The sequence below is a fragment of the Pogona vitticeps genome, chromosome 1, assembly GCF_051106095.1.
Source record: "Pogona vitticeps strain Pit_001003342236 chromosome 1, PviZW2.1, whole genome shotgun sequence".
NCBI lineage: Eukaryota > Metazoa > Chordata > Lepidosauria > Squamata > Agamidae > Pogona > Pogona vitticeps.
Genome location: NC_135783.1, coordinates 62134138 through 62151451, shown reverse-complemented (window position 1 = coordinate 62151451; position 17314 = coordinate 62134138). Strand labels below are relative to the sequence as shown.

The 17314-nt window shown below is 40.0% G+C and overlaps 2 protein-coding genes across 4 annotated transcripts in view; one reads left to right on the top strand and one right to left on the bottom strand.

Annotated features, from left to right (window-relative positions):
* ERMARD (ER membrane associated RNA degradation) overlaps positions 1–9203 on the bottom strand; it is a 25241-nt gene extending 16038 nt beyond the window's left edge. For both annotated transcript variants that reach the window (XM_020801205.3, XM_072993865.2), the window contains exons 1-8: positions 9074–9203; positions 7805–7973; positions 6508–6647; positions 6239–6340; positions 5515–5604; positions 3947–4044; positions 1968–2104; positions 1175–1289 (exon numbers count right to left, since the gene is read on the bottom strand). In XM_020801205.3, coding sequence (XP_020656864.3) covers positions 1175–1289; positions 1968–2104; positions 3947–4044; positions 5515–5604; positions 6239–6340; positions 6508–6647; positions 7805–7973; positions 9074–9079 — 857 coding nt within the window. In that variant the 5' untranslated portion in view covers positions 9080–9203. The remainder of the gene's footprint in view (positions 1–1174; positions 1290–1967; positions 2105–3946; positions 4045–5514; positions 5605–6238; positions 6341–6507; positions 6648–7804; positions 7974–9073) is intronic.
* DYNLT2 (dynein light chain Tctex-type 2) lies at positions 9126–17314 on the top strand. 2 transcript variants are annotated; one of them, XM_020801219.3, is made up of 4 exons: positions 9126–9361; positions 13599–13799; positions 14216–14374; positions 17163–17314. In XM_020801219.3, exons 1-4 carry the CDS (start codon positions 9269–9271, stop codon positions 17271–17273), a joined length of 564 nt encoding a protein of 187 aa, XP_020656878.2. In that variant the 5' UTR covers positions 9126–9268; the 3' UTR covers positions 17274–17314. The 2 variants fall into 2 exon arrangements, with proteins under 2 accessions (XP_020656878.2, XP_078239292.1); XM_078383166.1 differs by lacking the exon at positions 17163–17314 and adding an exon at positions 16695–16869 and having other exon boundaries at positions 9142–9361.

The following is a 17314-nucleotide window of genomic DNA, read 5'->3' as shown; positions in this document are numbered from 1 at the left end:
ATAACAATGTGTACAGATTTTCACCTCTCTGTCCCAAAGCAATTCTACACTTAGAAAAAAAAAAGACAAAGCTATGAGCTTCCTTAAAGACTGCACATCCTATCAAAAGGCATACCAAAATCATCCACAGAATTTAAGTGTCAGAACATCAAAGGAAATGTTTAGCCATACTAGGTATACAGATAATGGAATGGGAAAACATTATACATTAGATAAAGATATTTCATTCCTTGAGAAAGAGCAGGTATTAAAATGCAGATGGGCCAACAACAATAGGTGAAGACCTAACTATACAGTGGGTTACAAGGGTTATTGAGATTTGTGCTCAGTCTACCCGTTTTGTATCTTTTCTGTTCATCTGCCTTGCTCATCTTGGTTTTATTGCTCACTAGGTAAGTCCCAGACATACCTACAAAACTTGATGAGGGATTTTAATTCACATATTTAAGAACCTCAGATAAAACATCACACCACTATCACTCCTATAAACAATTCTGGCTGCAATCCTATACACATTCACCTGAGAATGAACCCCACCCAATCTGACAGAACAACCTACCCCCCCCACACACACACCTGAAGCCTCTGATATATGCACCATAACTTCTATCATTCAGCTGGAAATGAGAAGATAATACTTTCCATATCTGAAGACTGCTAGGTTGGGGAAAGTAGCAAACGGGTTTACTTCTCAGTAAATATGTGGAAGACTGGGCTTTTAGTTATCTGAACAGTCCTGCTTTCTAACAAGTCAGTTGCTCACAGTCCACAATCTCTGATGTCAGGGAATCCTACAAGCCCTGTGAAATACGAGTGCTTGTAGGAGAAGGGGAGAGTAGGAACATCATTTGATGCTTTATTCAAAAATACATGGGCAGCTTAAAGCAAAGCTGAAAAGGATACATTGACAACAAAAAATTTCAGGGGATATCTTGCTGGTACGGAGCATCCTGGCTTGTTTTGTTTTGTTCAGAGTGGATGAGACAACACTAATTGTGTGCATGATAAACTATTCCTAGCACTAAACTATTGAATCTGATTGCCAGGTATGGAAAGCTAAGTGAGAAGTGGGAAAATTATGCCTAGAATTAACAGATGATGCCATGGACCCTAATAAAGTTAAATACATATTGTAACTGTTTAAAAAGGGACTAGCAAAAGTGATAGTTATTACCTGGATTGTCGGAAGGATGCTACAGCACTAATCCAAAAAGGCACCATTGTTCTTAACACAATATCTGATTTGATTACTATTTTTTCAGCCAACAACAGCAATTTATGATTAAGATCTACAAAACAGAACAAAGTGGTATGTGAAAAGTGTAGTACTTGGATTACGTATTAAAAGTAGCTATTCCACCATATTCCAACATATATGTTGGGGATAATGAGGACATAAATGTATTCCTTTTACATAAATCACCCAAGCCTTTGTAATCAACATGTCACATATTATCTTGAGCTCTTTTTCATTTTTTATTTTTATTTCAGGTTTCTAATCTGAATTGCAAGGACATTTATTAAGGAGCCAAAGTTTCCAGAGCATTCAGCAAGGAACTGTAGACTGGATTAGACAGATTGCTAGCAAGACTGTCATTGCCCTTAGGCCTACAATCTGGCTGAACCTCTCTGCTGAAAGTGTACTTGGGGCAAGGTCTGTGTCTGCATGAGGTACAGAAATGGTTATAGATAGTTCCACAGTTTAAACAGCCACCTTAAAAACACATGCTTTCTTAAACTGAGTGAAGGACAAAACCTGTATTACTTCTAGACAATGAAGTTGTGCATTCTAACTTCTGTGCAACTACCGCACATGATTCATGTACAGAAGCCAGCTTCTGCCTAAAGTGTCATTTTCAAACCTGGGCTAACATCCTAAAAAAGAAACAGAGAAACAATAACCTTCAAGCAATATACAGTACTGGGTCAAATTAAACAATTAAAAATACTTCCTGTAATGTGCTTGCCTGGAAAAACATGTAGCTCTTCCAGATTAGTGAAAGATATACAAGGCCGATGAATTAAAGTAGACTGAGTTTGCAGAAGATAATTCTTTAACAGTTGCCCCAAGCCTGCTGTTAGAAAAAGCAGCACGGATAAATATCTAGGGAAAATATGACAGAGTAAAATCAGAATTATACCACATATACAACATTAAAATATCCCCAAAGTTAAATATTTGAGGCATTGGATTATTATGAAGATTTTCATATACAAAACAGCAACATGATGCTGTCGCTAAAATTCAATTAACCTAAGTCTAATATCTCAATGATGGAAAATAAAAAATTTCACAAGAACCACAAAGTGTTATTCTCTTTGTTGGGTCATTTATGGATTTTTTTTCCTTCGTCCCCTCCCCTGTCTTTAACTTTCTCTTTAGCAGGATGATGATCTTCTGGTATAAGAGTATAGGTTTCTCTAAGAACACTTTTCTGGAAGCCGAGATGATTTTTTTTAATTCAATAAAAAGGAGTTTTTCAGACTACATAATTGGCTGCTCATTTTCTTATGATCTTTGACTGAAAGCAATATAGTTACAATTTTGTTAGATTTGTGCAGTGCAAGCAGGCAATCACAGAAGGAAGCCTAACTGTTCTGCTTGCTGGCCATCACGCTCTGGCTTTGTAGGATTAGGAAAATGCTTTTGCGGCCAGTTGCTTGCTTGGTCATGTGACAGATGGCAAGCAAAAAAGGAAAAAGTGCTGTGTATACATATACCATACGTAGGGTATTTCCCAGCAGGCTTTTGGTCAGTGAGAGGTTCTGCTCCAGTTGTAGCTTATCCCACAGTAACTTTCACTATGGGTAAAAACAAACAAGGTGCATTTCCAGTATCTACAATCAGTCCTTCCTCAATTGGCAAAAGAGTTTTTATTGTAAACTTGTGTTAAAAGCAGAAGTATGATTTGTTCACCGGAATTAATCCCCAGCTTTCATGGCGGGTCTGAGATACAGTATGTATTTTAAAAGGCATGGAATTGTTGGAGGGAATTGTTTTGAGAGCAGGAAATATAAATTGCCTGAAATTTTTACTTGCATGCTGAATTTCACATCCTAGTCGTGATGGTAGCAGGGTGGAGAACTCTCTCAACGCACTGAAAGAATTCAACTACAGTGGACCTTCGACTTACAGACGGCTTGACTTACAGACTTTTCAAGTTACAGACTTCTCTGGCTGCAAAATTTAGGTTCGACGTGCAGCCTGAGAAATGACCTACAGACCAGAAAAAAACCAAAATGGAACAAAAACGGCTGGTTATGGGATTAATCGGTTTTCAATGCATTGTAGGTCAATGGAGACTCGACCTACAGACTTTTCCACCTGCAGCCACTGTTCCAATACGGATTAATTCCGTAAGCAGAGGGTCCACTGTATGTTCTTAATACTGAAACCCAACTATTAGCCTGTGTTTGTATCCATTCATTCCCAGCCTACACTTTCTGCCTGTTAAGGAGAACTTGATGCATCATTAGAAAATATTGGTTATTTGCACTTATGTCCACATATGTTAATTCATTTTTCTACAAACATAGCAGGCTATCTTTCCAAATGATTTACAGGCAGACAAGTGGTCACGTTACATTTTAATTGGTCTAAAAAGGTGGTATTCTTAGGTTCTGGTGTCTTTTGATCACTTTCCCCCCACACTATCAAACCATCTACATTAGCTGAAGAATATTTCAATATAAGATTACTCAACATGAATAGGGAAACAATTGGGATGATGTAGTGTACATAGAAAGGCAAGTTAAACATCAAGGATGAAATCCTGCTTACAATTAAGCTGCTTACACATCTTCAGCAGTATTACCCAAATTTACACCCACTGAATAACGGGGTCCTTCTATTGTCCAGCCATCTCCCTGTGCCTACTGTGACTGGTATGAAATAAAAAACATCGCCACCATCAAAAAATGCAATTAATTTTACTTAAAACCTTACTTCATAGGAATTTCTTGAGGCGATGCGAATCCATGCCACAAAATATTACGAAGATTTAGACCATCTGGAGATCCAATAAACACTCTCAGAACATCCATCTAACATGGACAAAGGACAACTACTTCAGAAATTATACTTTGCCATAACATAAGCATCTTGGATTTGGAAACAAAAATAACAATGAAATGGATACTCATACATAAACATACATACATTACATTGTTCACTTAATAAAATCTCTTTACTAATCACAAGATTAAACAAAAAAAGCCAAGACTCACAAGTTACCAAACCCCATCAAAATGTGTATTACCTTGTGCATACAATATGCTTCAGATGCTGAAATTCTGACATACCACCTGAGTTAAGGATTGGAAGATTGCTATGAATTCACATACCGTCACATTTACTACCCTGTAAAACAGGTCTGAACAACATACAGTCAATGGCTGCAGGTGTCCCTTCTAACCATTTTTTGAACTCCGTCACCAAATTTGCTGCTATAGCATTGACAGGAAAACAACAACAAAAAAGCTACAATTTTATCTGGAAACAGAGTGTGTCTGGTGCACAATACACATAGACTTTAAATCCCAACTACACTCTTTGAACCACAATTCTGATTTATAACATGAGAGCTCTTGAACACTGTTTTTTTGAAGGCAATGGTAGCTTTTGAATGCTGCACCATTGCTAAAATTTCACAGCATGGCAGTAGCAGGAATATGCGCTGTGGACCCTTGGAGGAGTGAGGAGCGTTCAATGAGACTCCTTGTGTCCAGGAAATTGCCTACTCCTGCTATAAAACGTCACTGCCAGACAGAAAAGCCAAGCCTCAATGGCCACTGGGTGAAATGGCTTGCCAACTGAACCCAGTTAAAATATTGTTGGCCCTGTGCATAGTATTCTTATCCAAGCCACAAAGATATATCGTATTTTTCCATGTATCAGATGATACTTTTCTCTAAAATATTTAGATTAAAAATTTGAGGTCGTCTTATACACGGAAGTAAGGACGGGGAGGGATCAAAGCGCTTTGATCCCTGCTTCCCCACTCCACTTTTTTTGCAAGAAAGTGGAAGGAGAAAGCAGGAATCATCAAAACGCTTCGATTCCTGCTTTTCCCTTCCACTTTCTAGCAAGGAAAGTGCTTTCCCCCTCCACTTTCTTGAAAAGAAAGTGGAGGGGGAAATCGGGAGCCACTTTAATGAATCGCTTTAATGATTCCTGCTTTTTCCCTCCACTCTTTTTGGAAGAAAGTAGAGGGGGAAAGCACTTTCCTCAAAAGAAAGCACTTCCTTGCGAGGAAAGTGCCCCCCCTCCAGTTTCATTGCAAGAAAGTGCTTTCCCCCTCCACTTTCTTCGCAAAGAAAGAACCTTGATCTCTGCTTTCCCTCTCCACTTCCTTACGAAGAAAGAAATTCTGAGTTAGAAAATTGGTGGGGCGTCATATATGTGGGTGTCTATTATACACGGAAAAATATGGTAGATACTGTTGAAAATCAACCACTGAATAAAAATTAAAGGGTTATTAACGAGCCTTTGCATTCCAAGAATTAAATACTCACCACTGATCTCCCAAACACTGTAGCTAGTTCCTTAGATGCAACCAAGTCTCTCAGGAGAAAAGGGCAATCTTTGCCAATTAATAAGAATACCTGGGAATTTTTTAAAAATTTACATTTTACTTTTCTCTCAATCATTCACTCAAAAAATGAAATCATTAAAGTATCTTATAAATTTGTATTTTTTACTCAGAAAAATAATCAAAAAAGCTATGTATGAAATCAACCTAATTAAAGCTTTAATTATTAACAATTGTATTCTATTTTCGAGAGATATTCTGAAATGGTTAGAACGCTATTCATGTTTTCAGTGCTACTGCCTACTGACTCAGCATAACCCCTCCTTCCAAGCCCCCGATGGCTTGCTTGGAAAATCAGCTGGCCCTTTATAGCTGCTCCTGCTCAAGACAGAAAAAGGCACCTATCTAGTGCTTGCACTTGTTCCTGGAAGATGCAGTTTCTGTGCCATCAGCCAGCAACTGTTGGACATCTGGCATGGCAAGAGATCCTCTGCACATGGGAGGCAAACTGAAACCTTTTTGGTTGCTTCCTGTCATGTTCACTCTTACAGTAAACATTTGAAAGCAACTTCTCACAATGCCCTGACAAGGAAACTACCTAGTCATTACATGCAACCTACGACCTTCTGATTATTAGGCCAGTTTCTCAAGTGCAAAAACATCCTATTAACCTAAAGCTTTCCAAAATATAAGATTTTAGCACTTACATTACCCAAGGCTCGTTCCAAACATGATGTAAGCTTCATTAAGCTAAGTGCAACTGCTGTAGCATCTGGACCCTTTATGGTGTCAAACATTTCAAGAAAGATCTGCAGTATAGAAGATTTTTAAAAATGTAATCTGGTATCACTTTTTCCAATGTATTTACAGCAAGAAAGTGCAACAGTCATACTTCCAATTTAATTTGGTATATAGGCCCAGCTTGCACCATTGTCATGATATATAATGTTTATTGAAACTGAATTTATTTTCCTACCTCTGAGCAGTTTGTCCACTGGAACCACACCATAAACTGGTCTTCAAATTGCTCCTTGATAAGGGATTGTAAGTACAAGTGAATAGATTCACACACTGGACCTACAGATCTCACACTTTTTACATACTCCAAAGTCTGATCTGTAAAACAAGAAAACAGTATCTAATCAACTAAAGCAGCGGTCCACAACCTTTTTAGCCCCGCGGACTAGCTAGGGAAGGCGGGGCACCCCCCTGTGCTTGTGCGCATGTACAAAGGATTGCTCTCTCGTGCGCATGCGCAAAGGGCAGTGCAGCGCTTGTGTGCACACATGCGCATGCACAAACAGGCTGTGCGGGGGAGAGTGCATACAGGGGTGGGGAGAGGTCTCTCTCTGCGGCCCAGTCTGGCTCAGGCCATGGACTAACACCAGGCTGCAGACTGGGGGTTGGGGATTTCTGAATTGCCCCATTACCTCATATTCTATAGACAGGACTGGGCAATCCTTTTGGGGGTCCAGCACCATATTCCATTTACCTATATGCAGGCTGTAAAGGGGACTGAAATCAGCAGTAAAGAAGGCCTGAATAAAAATGGCTCAGTCACCCATTTACTCTTTCTGCCACCTCTTTCTTCCCTTTCCCGCCCTGCAGAAAAAGGATAGCTCATTCTTGCTATATATTTGATCTAGTTACTTCCAGAAGACTTTTAAAAAGAGGCATATGTTCACAAGCAGCTATGAGGTCGCTTACCTCTACAAATAGAAACATCATTCTCCATAAGAAGAGATTATCAGTAAAAATCATTAAGAATTATGCATCACTTTTTCCGAAGTAACATATATGTAAAAGAATGACATGTAGCATTTTTTTCTTTATTGATTTTTATTATTTTGAATTTTATATTCTACTTTTCTCCTAAAACTATCACCCAAGGTGACTCACAAGATAGTTTTTAAAAAAGAGAGAAACATCTTAAGTTACAACATATTAAAACCAAATTGGACAAATTACAGTATTAAAATACTATTGAGCTAAAACAAATTGAATAACTGTCAAGGATACAATAGCACATCCCATCCATTAAAAGCCTTGCTGTCAGCAGGTAGGCAGTTGCTCTATAAATAAAAAAGCCCCTGGAGATCTCAAACAGGCTTCTATAGGAAAGCACACTGTACTCATGTTACAAGTTACTTTTGTTAAATTACATAAAAATGATTGTGTAATGCATGATTTTCAAGTGATTTAATTCAGGAAAGGATCCCCAGAACAGCAGCCATACCTAAACAATACATTTTCAATTTACGATAAACACATACCTGGCTCTTCATAATATATATGTTCTGTAAGTGTCCTCCAATATATCTCCCCACTATCAGATACAACACTGTTATTAGCATGGTTTGCCTTTTTCTCAAATCCAGCTTCACAAACCATATAGTGCACAGTAGAGGAAAGGCAAGTAGGAACTGGATCAGTTAGACACATCTGAATAAACAGAAAAAAATAGCAACTACTGTAGAGACAAGAGAACACAAAGCAACTTAGCAAAAAGGGCTGAGCTACTGCTGTTTTTGACAATCAGTTCTGAAACATCAAATGTTTATAGTGTAGAACTAATGTGGTACAGTGAGGATTCTGCTCATGAACCAAGTTTGATCCTGAGGGGTTTAAAGTTGACTCAGCCTTCCATCCTTTCGAGGTCAGTAAATTTAGTACCCAGCTTGTGGGGCAGGTGGGGAGCAATGTGTAAACTACATAATTAAATTGTATACCATGCAGAGAGTGCTTTAAGCACTGTGGGACAATATATAAGCAGCACACCATGCTTTGTTGTTGAGGTTGAAACAGTGGCTTTTAACAACCCTGCATTGTTATTATCCCTCTACTGGAAGTGCATGTCTTCTGTAACCTGGGCCAGGTGGGGTTACAGCCATTCAGTACCGTCCTTTCCAAATATTGGGTGCAGGCTGAGATTAAGAATTGCTCATAACAACTGTCTAAATAACAGTTTGCAAGAGGCACCACCAGTGTCCTCCTCTTCATTGCCTTTACATCAAAGTGTCAGTAACTTCAAGTGAATCTATTTCAAAAGTTTAAAATACATCAGCCAATAAGGCAATCACAGTGTGATCACACTCAGAAGACTAAGAATCAAAAGACAGAAGAGAACAACGAAGCATAAGATAAGGAGGGGTGTAACGGGTTCAAGAAGAAAACTGAGGTCAAGAGCTCCCCTAGTAAATGATACATTTCTATTCCAAGGCACGCTTCCCGGCTGTCAACGAAACGGTACCCGGTTTGTATTTATTTTTGTCACATACAAAGCGCACACGCGAGATTATTTTAGTGAGTGTGGAAATGCAAAACAGTTACGGTTGTTGTTGTTTTCCTTTAAAATACCAATTAGGCTTCTGAAAATAGTGGTTGACTTTTTTTTTTTTTTTTTTTTTTTTTTGGCGAAAAGATTTCCAAAGTGACCGAAACAAAAATTAAAAACAACAACAACACCAACACGTATCTGCGGTCGGCACTTGTCGAGTCCCGAAGGGGAAGAGTGCCAGGCGCTGTCTGCAGTATGCAGTTACCTCCATTCCTTCGGGCGCCTTTCCCGGCTCGCGTCGCGCTTAGTGACGTCATCGCCTCACGGCCAGCGGGGGGGGCGGGTCGGGGCAGAGCCGCTTTCCTCGAACCATTCGCGAGGCGCCGTTGGGCGGCGGTTGGGTGAAAGCGGTCTTGCCCGTCGCCCCTCCATCCCCGGTGGTTTAAGTCGTGGGTCCGCTATGGAGAAGAAGAAAGCGCCGACCGCCACGCCTTCCCACCCCATGGCCGGGGCGGGGAAATATAGCGCTTTCGACCGGGAGGCGCTCATCCGGGTTAGTGTCTAGAAGTAGCGCACACCGAGAGCTGTGGCTGGTGCCGGGCCGAGAAGTGAGAGGCTGTGGACCAGAGAGGGGGGTTCATTTGCCTAAACCCATCCGTTTTAGTAGGAGTACGTTCAGGGCCATGCAGGTTTACTTGGAAGCAAGCTGTTCTTCGAAGTAAATCTGCATATGATCGTCGTCTTAATTAGGCATTTGGGATTAAGCCAGTAACATAATCTCCATTAGTTTACATATCAGTAACATAATCTCTAGTTTACATAACAGTTATTGAAGATTTCACTTTGGAAGACATTTTACCCGTTAGGTTTGTCTTTTGGTTTTGAAAAAGGCCATCTCCGTGGGAGCCATCTAAGGGGCGAGGGAGACGGAAATTGAGTGATCAAGGTTGAGCCCTGTTAGGATAATGGACACACAAGTGACTAATTAGTCCAGTGGCAGCCTGGAAGATATGGAAACAGCTGGTCCTGGGCTTGTTGGGCTGTCAAGAAGTTACATCCATGTTTCCACACATATCCCTTCTTTTGTGTATCCTTAATATCTTTTCATTTCAAATTCTTTAGCGACTTGTTTGACAGATACTTCTGTTTTGAGTATTATTAACAGGATCAATATTAAAATCTTTTAATGTCTTCAATGCACTCTTGAATTGTTTCCCTTGTTTACTACCCAACTGAGCCTCTGCAATGAGCTCTTCCGCATAGAAGATATGTTTTGGGCAAAAGGCATCCAACATCCTAACAATATGGCCAGCCTGTTGTTGTTTGAGGACTGCAAATGTGCTTTTTTAATGGTCTTATGTGATTTACACACATGGGTTAGGTACACCTGTGTGGACCACCACTGGCATCTTCTCCAGCCTGAAAAGCCAAAGCTTTCTCTTCCTCTTGCACATAGGCTGAGGCAAGGGGGGTTGTGTGTGCCCAGTCCCCTTGCCTCAGCTCCTTTCTGTCTACCACAGCAGCAACACCTCTCAGAGCCTAAAGTTTGTTCTAAATTCCTATTTTAAGCCCAATTGTAAGTTTTTCTTTTCTATTTACTTGCCTTCTTTTTCGCCATTGTTTCCCAAAAAAGAAAAAGAGAATTTAATTTAAGTTCTTTCCCACTTTCTCACCCTTCCCTTCTCCTCAGTGGTTTTTCTCACCACTTTAATTGCTACTTCAGCCTTAATGAAGAAGTGTCCTGACCACAGAGCAAAAGTCCCTCAAACTGGCAAACATATTACTGTAGACGTCTTTATAGCCTCAGTAACAGTGAAGACCTGTTCCATTTGCATGGAATTTACAAAGGTTATCTCAAGAGCCCCAACTTAAATTGTACTTGTGAGAGAAGTCACAAAAACATTTGAGTTTTACTGACTCTCAACCAGATAAAGGCTCAGTTAAAGCTATGGACACTACTGGAGTTTATCAGTGCAAGACTGGTCTGCTGTTCCAGCCAGTATTCCATCAGACCCAGTCACTAGAAGTTCAAATTTGAAACTCATTTCAAAACTGAAAGGTTCAGTTCCTCACAAGTCACCCATGTCAATGGAATTAAAAGATTCTAACCAATAGAAAAAGGGAAAATAAACTGAAATCAACCTCAAATAAGTAAAAAAGAAAAGAAAGATAAAACCCAAACAAAACCACTGATTCCATCAGTAGTGGTTCACCCTACTTCTGATCAAGCTATTGGGCATGCAGATTATGTACTCTATGCCAGCTCTGTTTCTGTGAAGGAGCACATCTACAACACCATTTGCAACCAAGACTGGTTTGTGATTCCAAGATTCCACAGTGTCAGCTCCCAAATCAAGACTGAGCCAGGCTCTCCAATACCTCATGCACAACTTAACAAAACCTTCTCACAAAGAGCGTGTCAAAGAATATGTGATTTGAGATTGGGCTCTGACTTGCCTGATATCCATTATCTTTGTACTGTTCAAGCATTGCCCATATGCCAAGAAGGGTCCTGTTCAAGATCAACATAAAAAGTCCCTTAGTACTGATCTAAGTCAAGATCAGCATCTAAAACACTGGTTCACTGACGGCGACAATCACATTCCCCATCTAGAGAATCTTGGTAACTGGTTCCAGCAACGTCGCAGGAGTTGGCAGAACGACACGAACTGCCTTCGGGACTCCAGCTCCGGATTTTGTCTCTAGGTTAACTCCTGAAGCCTTTTCCATGAGTGGATATAGCCGCAAGGCAGCAGAGGTTGGAAATCAGAGTCTTCCTTCTCCTAGATGGGCTGCCTTCCATAGCTGACGAGCCCCACCTACCCGGCCTGCTCTTTAATAGTGCTGAAGTATGATCCAACCCTTAGAACTTTCTTGCCTCCCAGGTGTATGCAAATCTAATTGGCTTTCCTATTTACCATATTAGGGCCAGAGATAGAATCAGAGAATTTGAGAATTTCAAACATACCTGGCCTTCAGCCTCAGCCCAGATGTCCTTTTAAAACTGCCCTGCTCTACTTTCACTTAATCCTCGCTGTGGTTCAGGTCAGATTGGACATGAGCCACAACAAGGCTCAGGCTATTGTTACCCTTTGTCTTATTCCTTCATGAGCAAGAGGGGAGAGAAGTAATTATATGTAGCAGATGTGTGTCATTCTCAAGTGGTAATTGTTGTAATTGCTGCAAGCAGAGAGGGGACTTGAGACTCAGAGAAACTGGTTCCCTCCATGGCTCCCATGTAGTGGATTCAAGGCAGATATGAGATTTGAAAAAGAACCATCTTATTTGCAACTTAGTCTCATTGTTGCAATGTTGCAAAGCCTCAGTGGAGCTGGCGGCAGCGGCAAAATCATTATTTCCACCTTTGTGGGGATATTTGTATTTGTATATGAATGCCCCCATCTCTACCCTGAGCCTTTGGAGATTGACCAAGGGACTTATTGTCAGGCTTGAAAAGACAGCCAACTGCTGCTATGAACAAAAAAGAATAGCATCTTTGGAATGAGTGAGCTGCAGAAAGGGGGTAAAGTTTTAAATCTCCCCCAGCTGTGTTCCTATCAATGCTTTCAGTGGCAGCCAAATGGGCACAGCTTTCTGTCTGGGTTGTTTCTCTCCCAATAAACCAGAAGGGATCCAGGGTTTGGGACTGGCTTTCTTCTGTAGTTTGTTGAGAAAGAAAGAAACCAAAGAGGAAACTACATGTGTGTTAGGATAACATGGTAAGTAAACTATGGAGTAAAACCTCATGGTTTGTTCAGCTCCTGGTGCAAGCAGTTCATGCATGACAAACCATTCCTGTGTTTTTCCTGGTTTGCCATGTTCTGTTAACTGTTAAGCCAGTTAAGTGGAACATAATCTATGTCAGTATTTTGGCCTTTGTCTTCTAGTATAAGGAACACCACTCATGTGGCTAGGAAAATGCCTCTGGGACAGCAGTAGGCTTGTTGGGAACCCAAGACCCTTAAGATGCATGATTGTTCTCTTTTGCAGGATTCTGTTGCATCCTCTTGAGATAAATAAATCTCTCTTTGTCACATGTGTGGCTTCGTTATTCCATGGCATTACTGAATCTCTGGTTTTGGCATTCTTTTTTCAGAGGACCCCAAAATTAAGATTATGGTATGATGTAGTTATCTTTGCCACAGATAGCCACCCTCATTTCTTCTTATTGCACTACTTTCTCTGTTCAAATAAGTTTTGCAGGTTTCTAAATCACTATAAGATATTGAGAAAGTATCTTTGACCAGAGGCATTAATGGGACTTCTCTCTGTGTTAATGTGTGACCAGTTAAGGTAGTTATAGCATATTACCATCAACTCCATTAATACATGTTTCCAAGGAGTCAAAAGTCAATAAATTTCAAAGGCTCAGAAGAGAAGTTACTATGTTTTCACCCTTTTCTCCAAAGACCTCATACATTCATCTTTGCCCCAAATTTTAGCCTCATAACATCTATGAGATCTAGATTAAGCTGAGAGATAGCAGTCAGATGGGAGACCAGCTCATGATCATGATGAAAGGAGAATTTGAACTTGGAATTTCCAGATTTGACTCCAACACTGTCGAGGAAGCATTCTTTCGATTTCAAAACTAGAAACTATGGATTAGGAGGTTTAAAAGTTCTCTGCCAAGTGTTTGTTTAAAATGGCTGGCAGTGGTTTCAAAATGGAAAGTTTTGCATTATTATTTAACACCAGTAGTATTTTAATCTATGATTATTTCAACTATGATTAAACTAAGTGATTAAATATTCTAAAATAATTCAAGTCGGTGTTTCCCGGCTGCACAGATGGCTAAACATAGAGCTTCAAGCCACGATGTTTCAGGAAGTGAACCAGATGACGACTCCACAACAGATTTTACAAAAAATGAACTCTTAGCATTCAAGACCAGCTTTGCAAGGCCAAGATATGGCAACACATACAGAATGGAGCCTTACAAAAAATGTGAAGTTCATGTAATAAGGAAGAGAGTCGAAGGGATCCTAAAGGTAGAGTAAGAATGATTGTTGACTGACATTGGGCATGGATATAACATTTGCAGAAGGATGACAAAATAGTACATTGTTCCTAAGTTCCTAAAAGGGGAGACAGCCTTAAGAGAATTGAGTATGCTCATTGAGCACAGAATGCTGACTTTTGCCAGTTGTGAGGGACAGGCAAAACTGAGTGGAAAGTATAGTGGAAAGGCATATTGTACAAAGTGCGAATGGTAAGACATGAGTGAGGAAAGGAATCTTTTACATTCAGATACAAATACACTACTCTGAATATTATATAATTGAATATGGTTTTGTTAACAGGACGTATTACAAAACCACTTTAAAATACCATAGTAATTAAATCTGAAACACCTATGTGTAAATATTTTATATTAATACTGGCAACTCTGTTTAATTCTTAATAGACTAAACTTCAAGATTTCAAATACAGTGGATCTGAGGGCTGCACCACATGCACAGGCCTTGCAGAAGAAATCTTAGCAGTTCTTGAAGAGCTGGGCTATGATCGTTACAAATATATAGTTCAAGTGTTTCTTGTGGAAAAGACTGGTCAGTCAGTACATGTGAGTAAACACATATTCAGTTTTCAGAAAAAATGCCTAACCATTGCAATCTTGTCACTGTAAATCTCATGGAATTCAATGGGGTTTGCTGGTACAGGATTTTATTGTAACTTTTTCATTCCTCCGCACTGCGGTGTAACAAAGCACTTCTTAGGTGGGAGTTCGTGAGATTGCTAAAGCATGAGGAAACACTTTGCTACATCAGATCCAATGTCCATGTCATCCAACATTTTGCTTCTAATAGCAGGTAGCTAAAGAGCTCGCAGATAGGAAGAGGCTGGCCCTTTTCCAGGGAGTCATCCTTTTTTTATTTCTTTGTTCCGTTGTCCGGCTCATTTGCAGCTAAAATTCTTCAAGGCTGATTCCAAATTAGGCCAATGTAGATTCATTGTCTGATTTAGAATGCTGCTTCACATAAAGAAAACTATAAATCTAAGGCACTCCATTTCTGATTACCATTTCAGAATGCCAGGTCATACATGCAAAATGTACATTAACATTAATTGTCATTATAGTTTACACATATGTGTTTTTATTTTACTCTTTATATCAAGACCATGTGATGGAAACCAAATATAGCTTGGCTATTTGGCCTTATTGTTACTGTTGAATAATCTCATGTATTCTGTGTTCCATAATTTCTATGGTTCAGCTTACATATTGACCAAATACTTAGTAGAAAGAGGAAACAATCTTCCAACCTTGCAGTTCTCAATATATAGTAGAGGCGCTTTGTCTTTGTGCTTTTTAAAATTATGCATACATTTTTTAAAAATGCCCATTGATGCTCTTTTTTCTGGTAGTGACTCCATAAATAAATGCCATTAATATGGTATTGCACCACCATACTTGAACATGTTTGAATTGAAAGCAAGATCAGATGGGGTAATACTTGAATGGGAGGCCCCTATTGGAAAGGAGCCATCACATGCTTTATATGCAGAAGGTCCCATACTCAATTCCCAGCAACTAAAGATCGGGATGGGGAAGATCTGTTGCCAGTCAGAGTTGCCAATATTGGACTAGATGGACCAGTTTTGTGAGCAAATATAAGACCAGCCCTTATGTTACTAATTGTACACTATGTGTGTATTTCATTGTTTCTAGTATGACAGAAGAAAACAAATATCTCTCTATTGACACATAATGTTAATCACTCTATATACTTTTATTGTGTGTCACCTAGTTTAAAAAATGCCAAAGAAGCTAAAATAGTGATCCCCAAACTTCGGTTTCTAGATATTGTTGGACTGTTACTTCCAGAGTCCGTGATCATCAGCCATGTTGATTGAAGCTTCCAGGACTTGTAGTCTACTAGCATTGTGGATCTAAGATTGGGAATCATTGCTTTAAAGGAGGGGTGGGCAACATGTGATAAACAGGTCAATATGGCCCTGTGAGGGTTCGACACCAATTGCAAGGGAAACTGTGAAACATTTATTTTCGAACCAAGAAATAAACAATTGTCCTGAACTTGTGTGTCTTCTTTTTCTCCTTCCTCCAATGGGTTAGGAAGGGGTTTCCAACCATCTAACAAGAAGGGGTTACTATAACTGGTATTCCAGGGTCCCAGTAATTCTAGAGGAGTCCATTCCTTTAAGGACGTGCCCGTCGGTATAGGGAGCAGAGTCACGGCCTTGCCTTCAAGGGGGTTGTCCCAAAGGGCATCTCTCCCTGGTTCCAGCACCTCCCAAGTCCTTCGCGTCCTGCCATTCTCTTCATCTCTTGTACTCTCCATTCAATTATTTCTTGCCTTTCCCTTTCAACTCACTTTCTCTTCTCTCGACTTTCTCCTCCACTCTCTCACCTCAGCCTCTCCCCGATAAGATGGTTGAGGAGGAATCACTGACGGTTGTCTATAGTCTGCTTCCTCTTGAAGTACTCTCAGTCTCTCCCACCTTTGGGCCCATGAATCTTGCAACCAGATCCATTCCCAACCTGGAGGCAACTGCTCCCTTTCTTCTCTCACCTCTCCTATCCCCACCTCTATCTCCTCTCTCTTTTTGTTCTGTTTTCCCACCTCTTCTAATGATCCTTCTTTTATTTCCATCCCACTCAACTCTTTGCTTACTTCTACCTCTGCACTTAGTGGAGATTCCTCAGGTGTCTTCACTGGAGTAGGTCGGGGTTCTCTTTCCTCTCCATTCTCTGTCTCTGGGGCAAGAAGGGACGGCGCTCCAGCGAGCGGGAATCCCGACTCGCCTACTGTCTCATAGGCCCCATGGACATTTTTGTGGCCTCAACACCACCTGAGAGTTCCCCATTTTTTTAAAAAAAAGGTGTTAAAAAGTCTTATTTTTGCTTTTGGATATGGTTTTAGCATTGGAGACCTACAGGTAGATCCACGAAGGCCCTCTACTCCACAGGGTCTGGGACCTGAAAAACAGGATTTGGTGTTGCAGTCAGCTATGAGGTATAACGAAATAGAGAACTTCAGTTACATATTTTGATCACTTGTTGTAAAATAATTCTGAGTCTCTGGTCATGATTTAAGAGCATTTTGGATTTTTGAAGCCATCTGAACTCTGTTTATGGACAAATTAAATTCCCATTTGCAGACTGAATCATGTCAGATACCCTGTAAATTTCTGAAATAGTGATACTTGTGTTTTACAAGTAATTCTGTAAAAGTACCCAAGAGCTGATTCTGTATTTTTTAAAAAAAAAATGTAAGATTTTTCTGCTGTAAAAAGCATGGTGAGATTACTGTATATATGCATGTATATGAATGTTAATTTTACTTGGGTTAAATGATCAAGTAACAACTATATTATTCTCTCTTACTCAGATTGCCAGTAGATGGGTCTGGGATGTTGCAAGAGACACTTGGGTGCAAGCTCAACATGAAACTGAGAACTATGTAGCAGTGGCTCTGATAGTTGCCTGTTATTATGAATAATGTTTTTGTGGAAAGTGGTGTAATAAAAGTGTATATCTGTG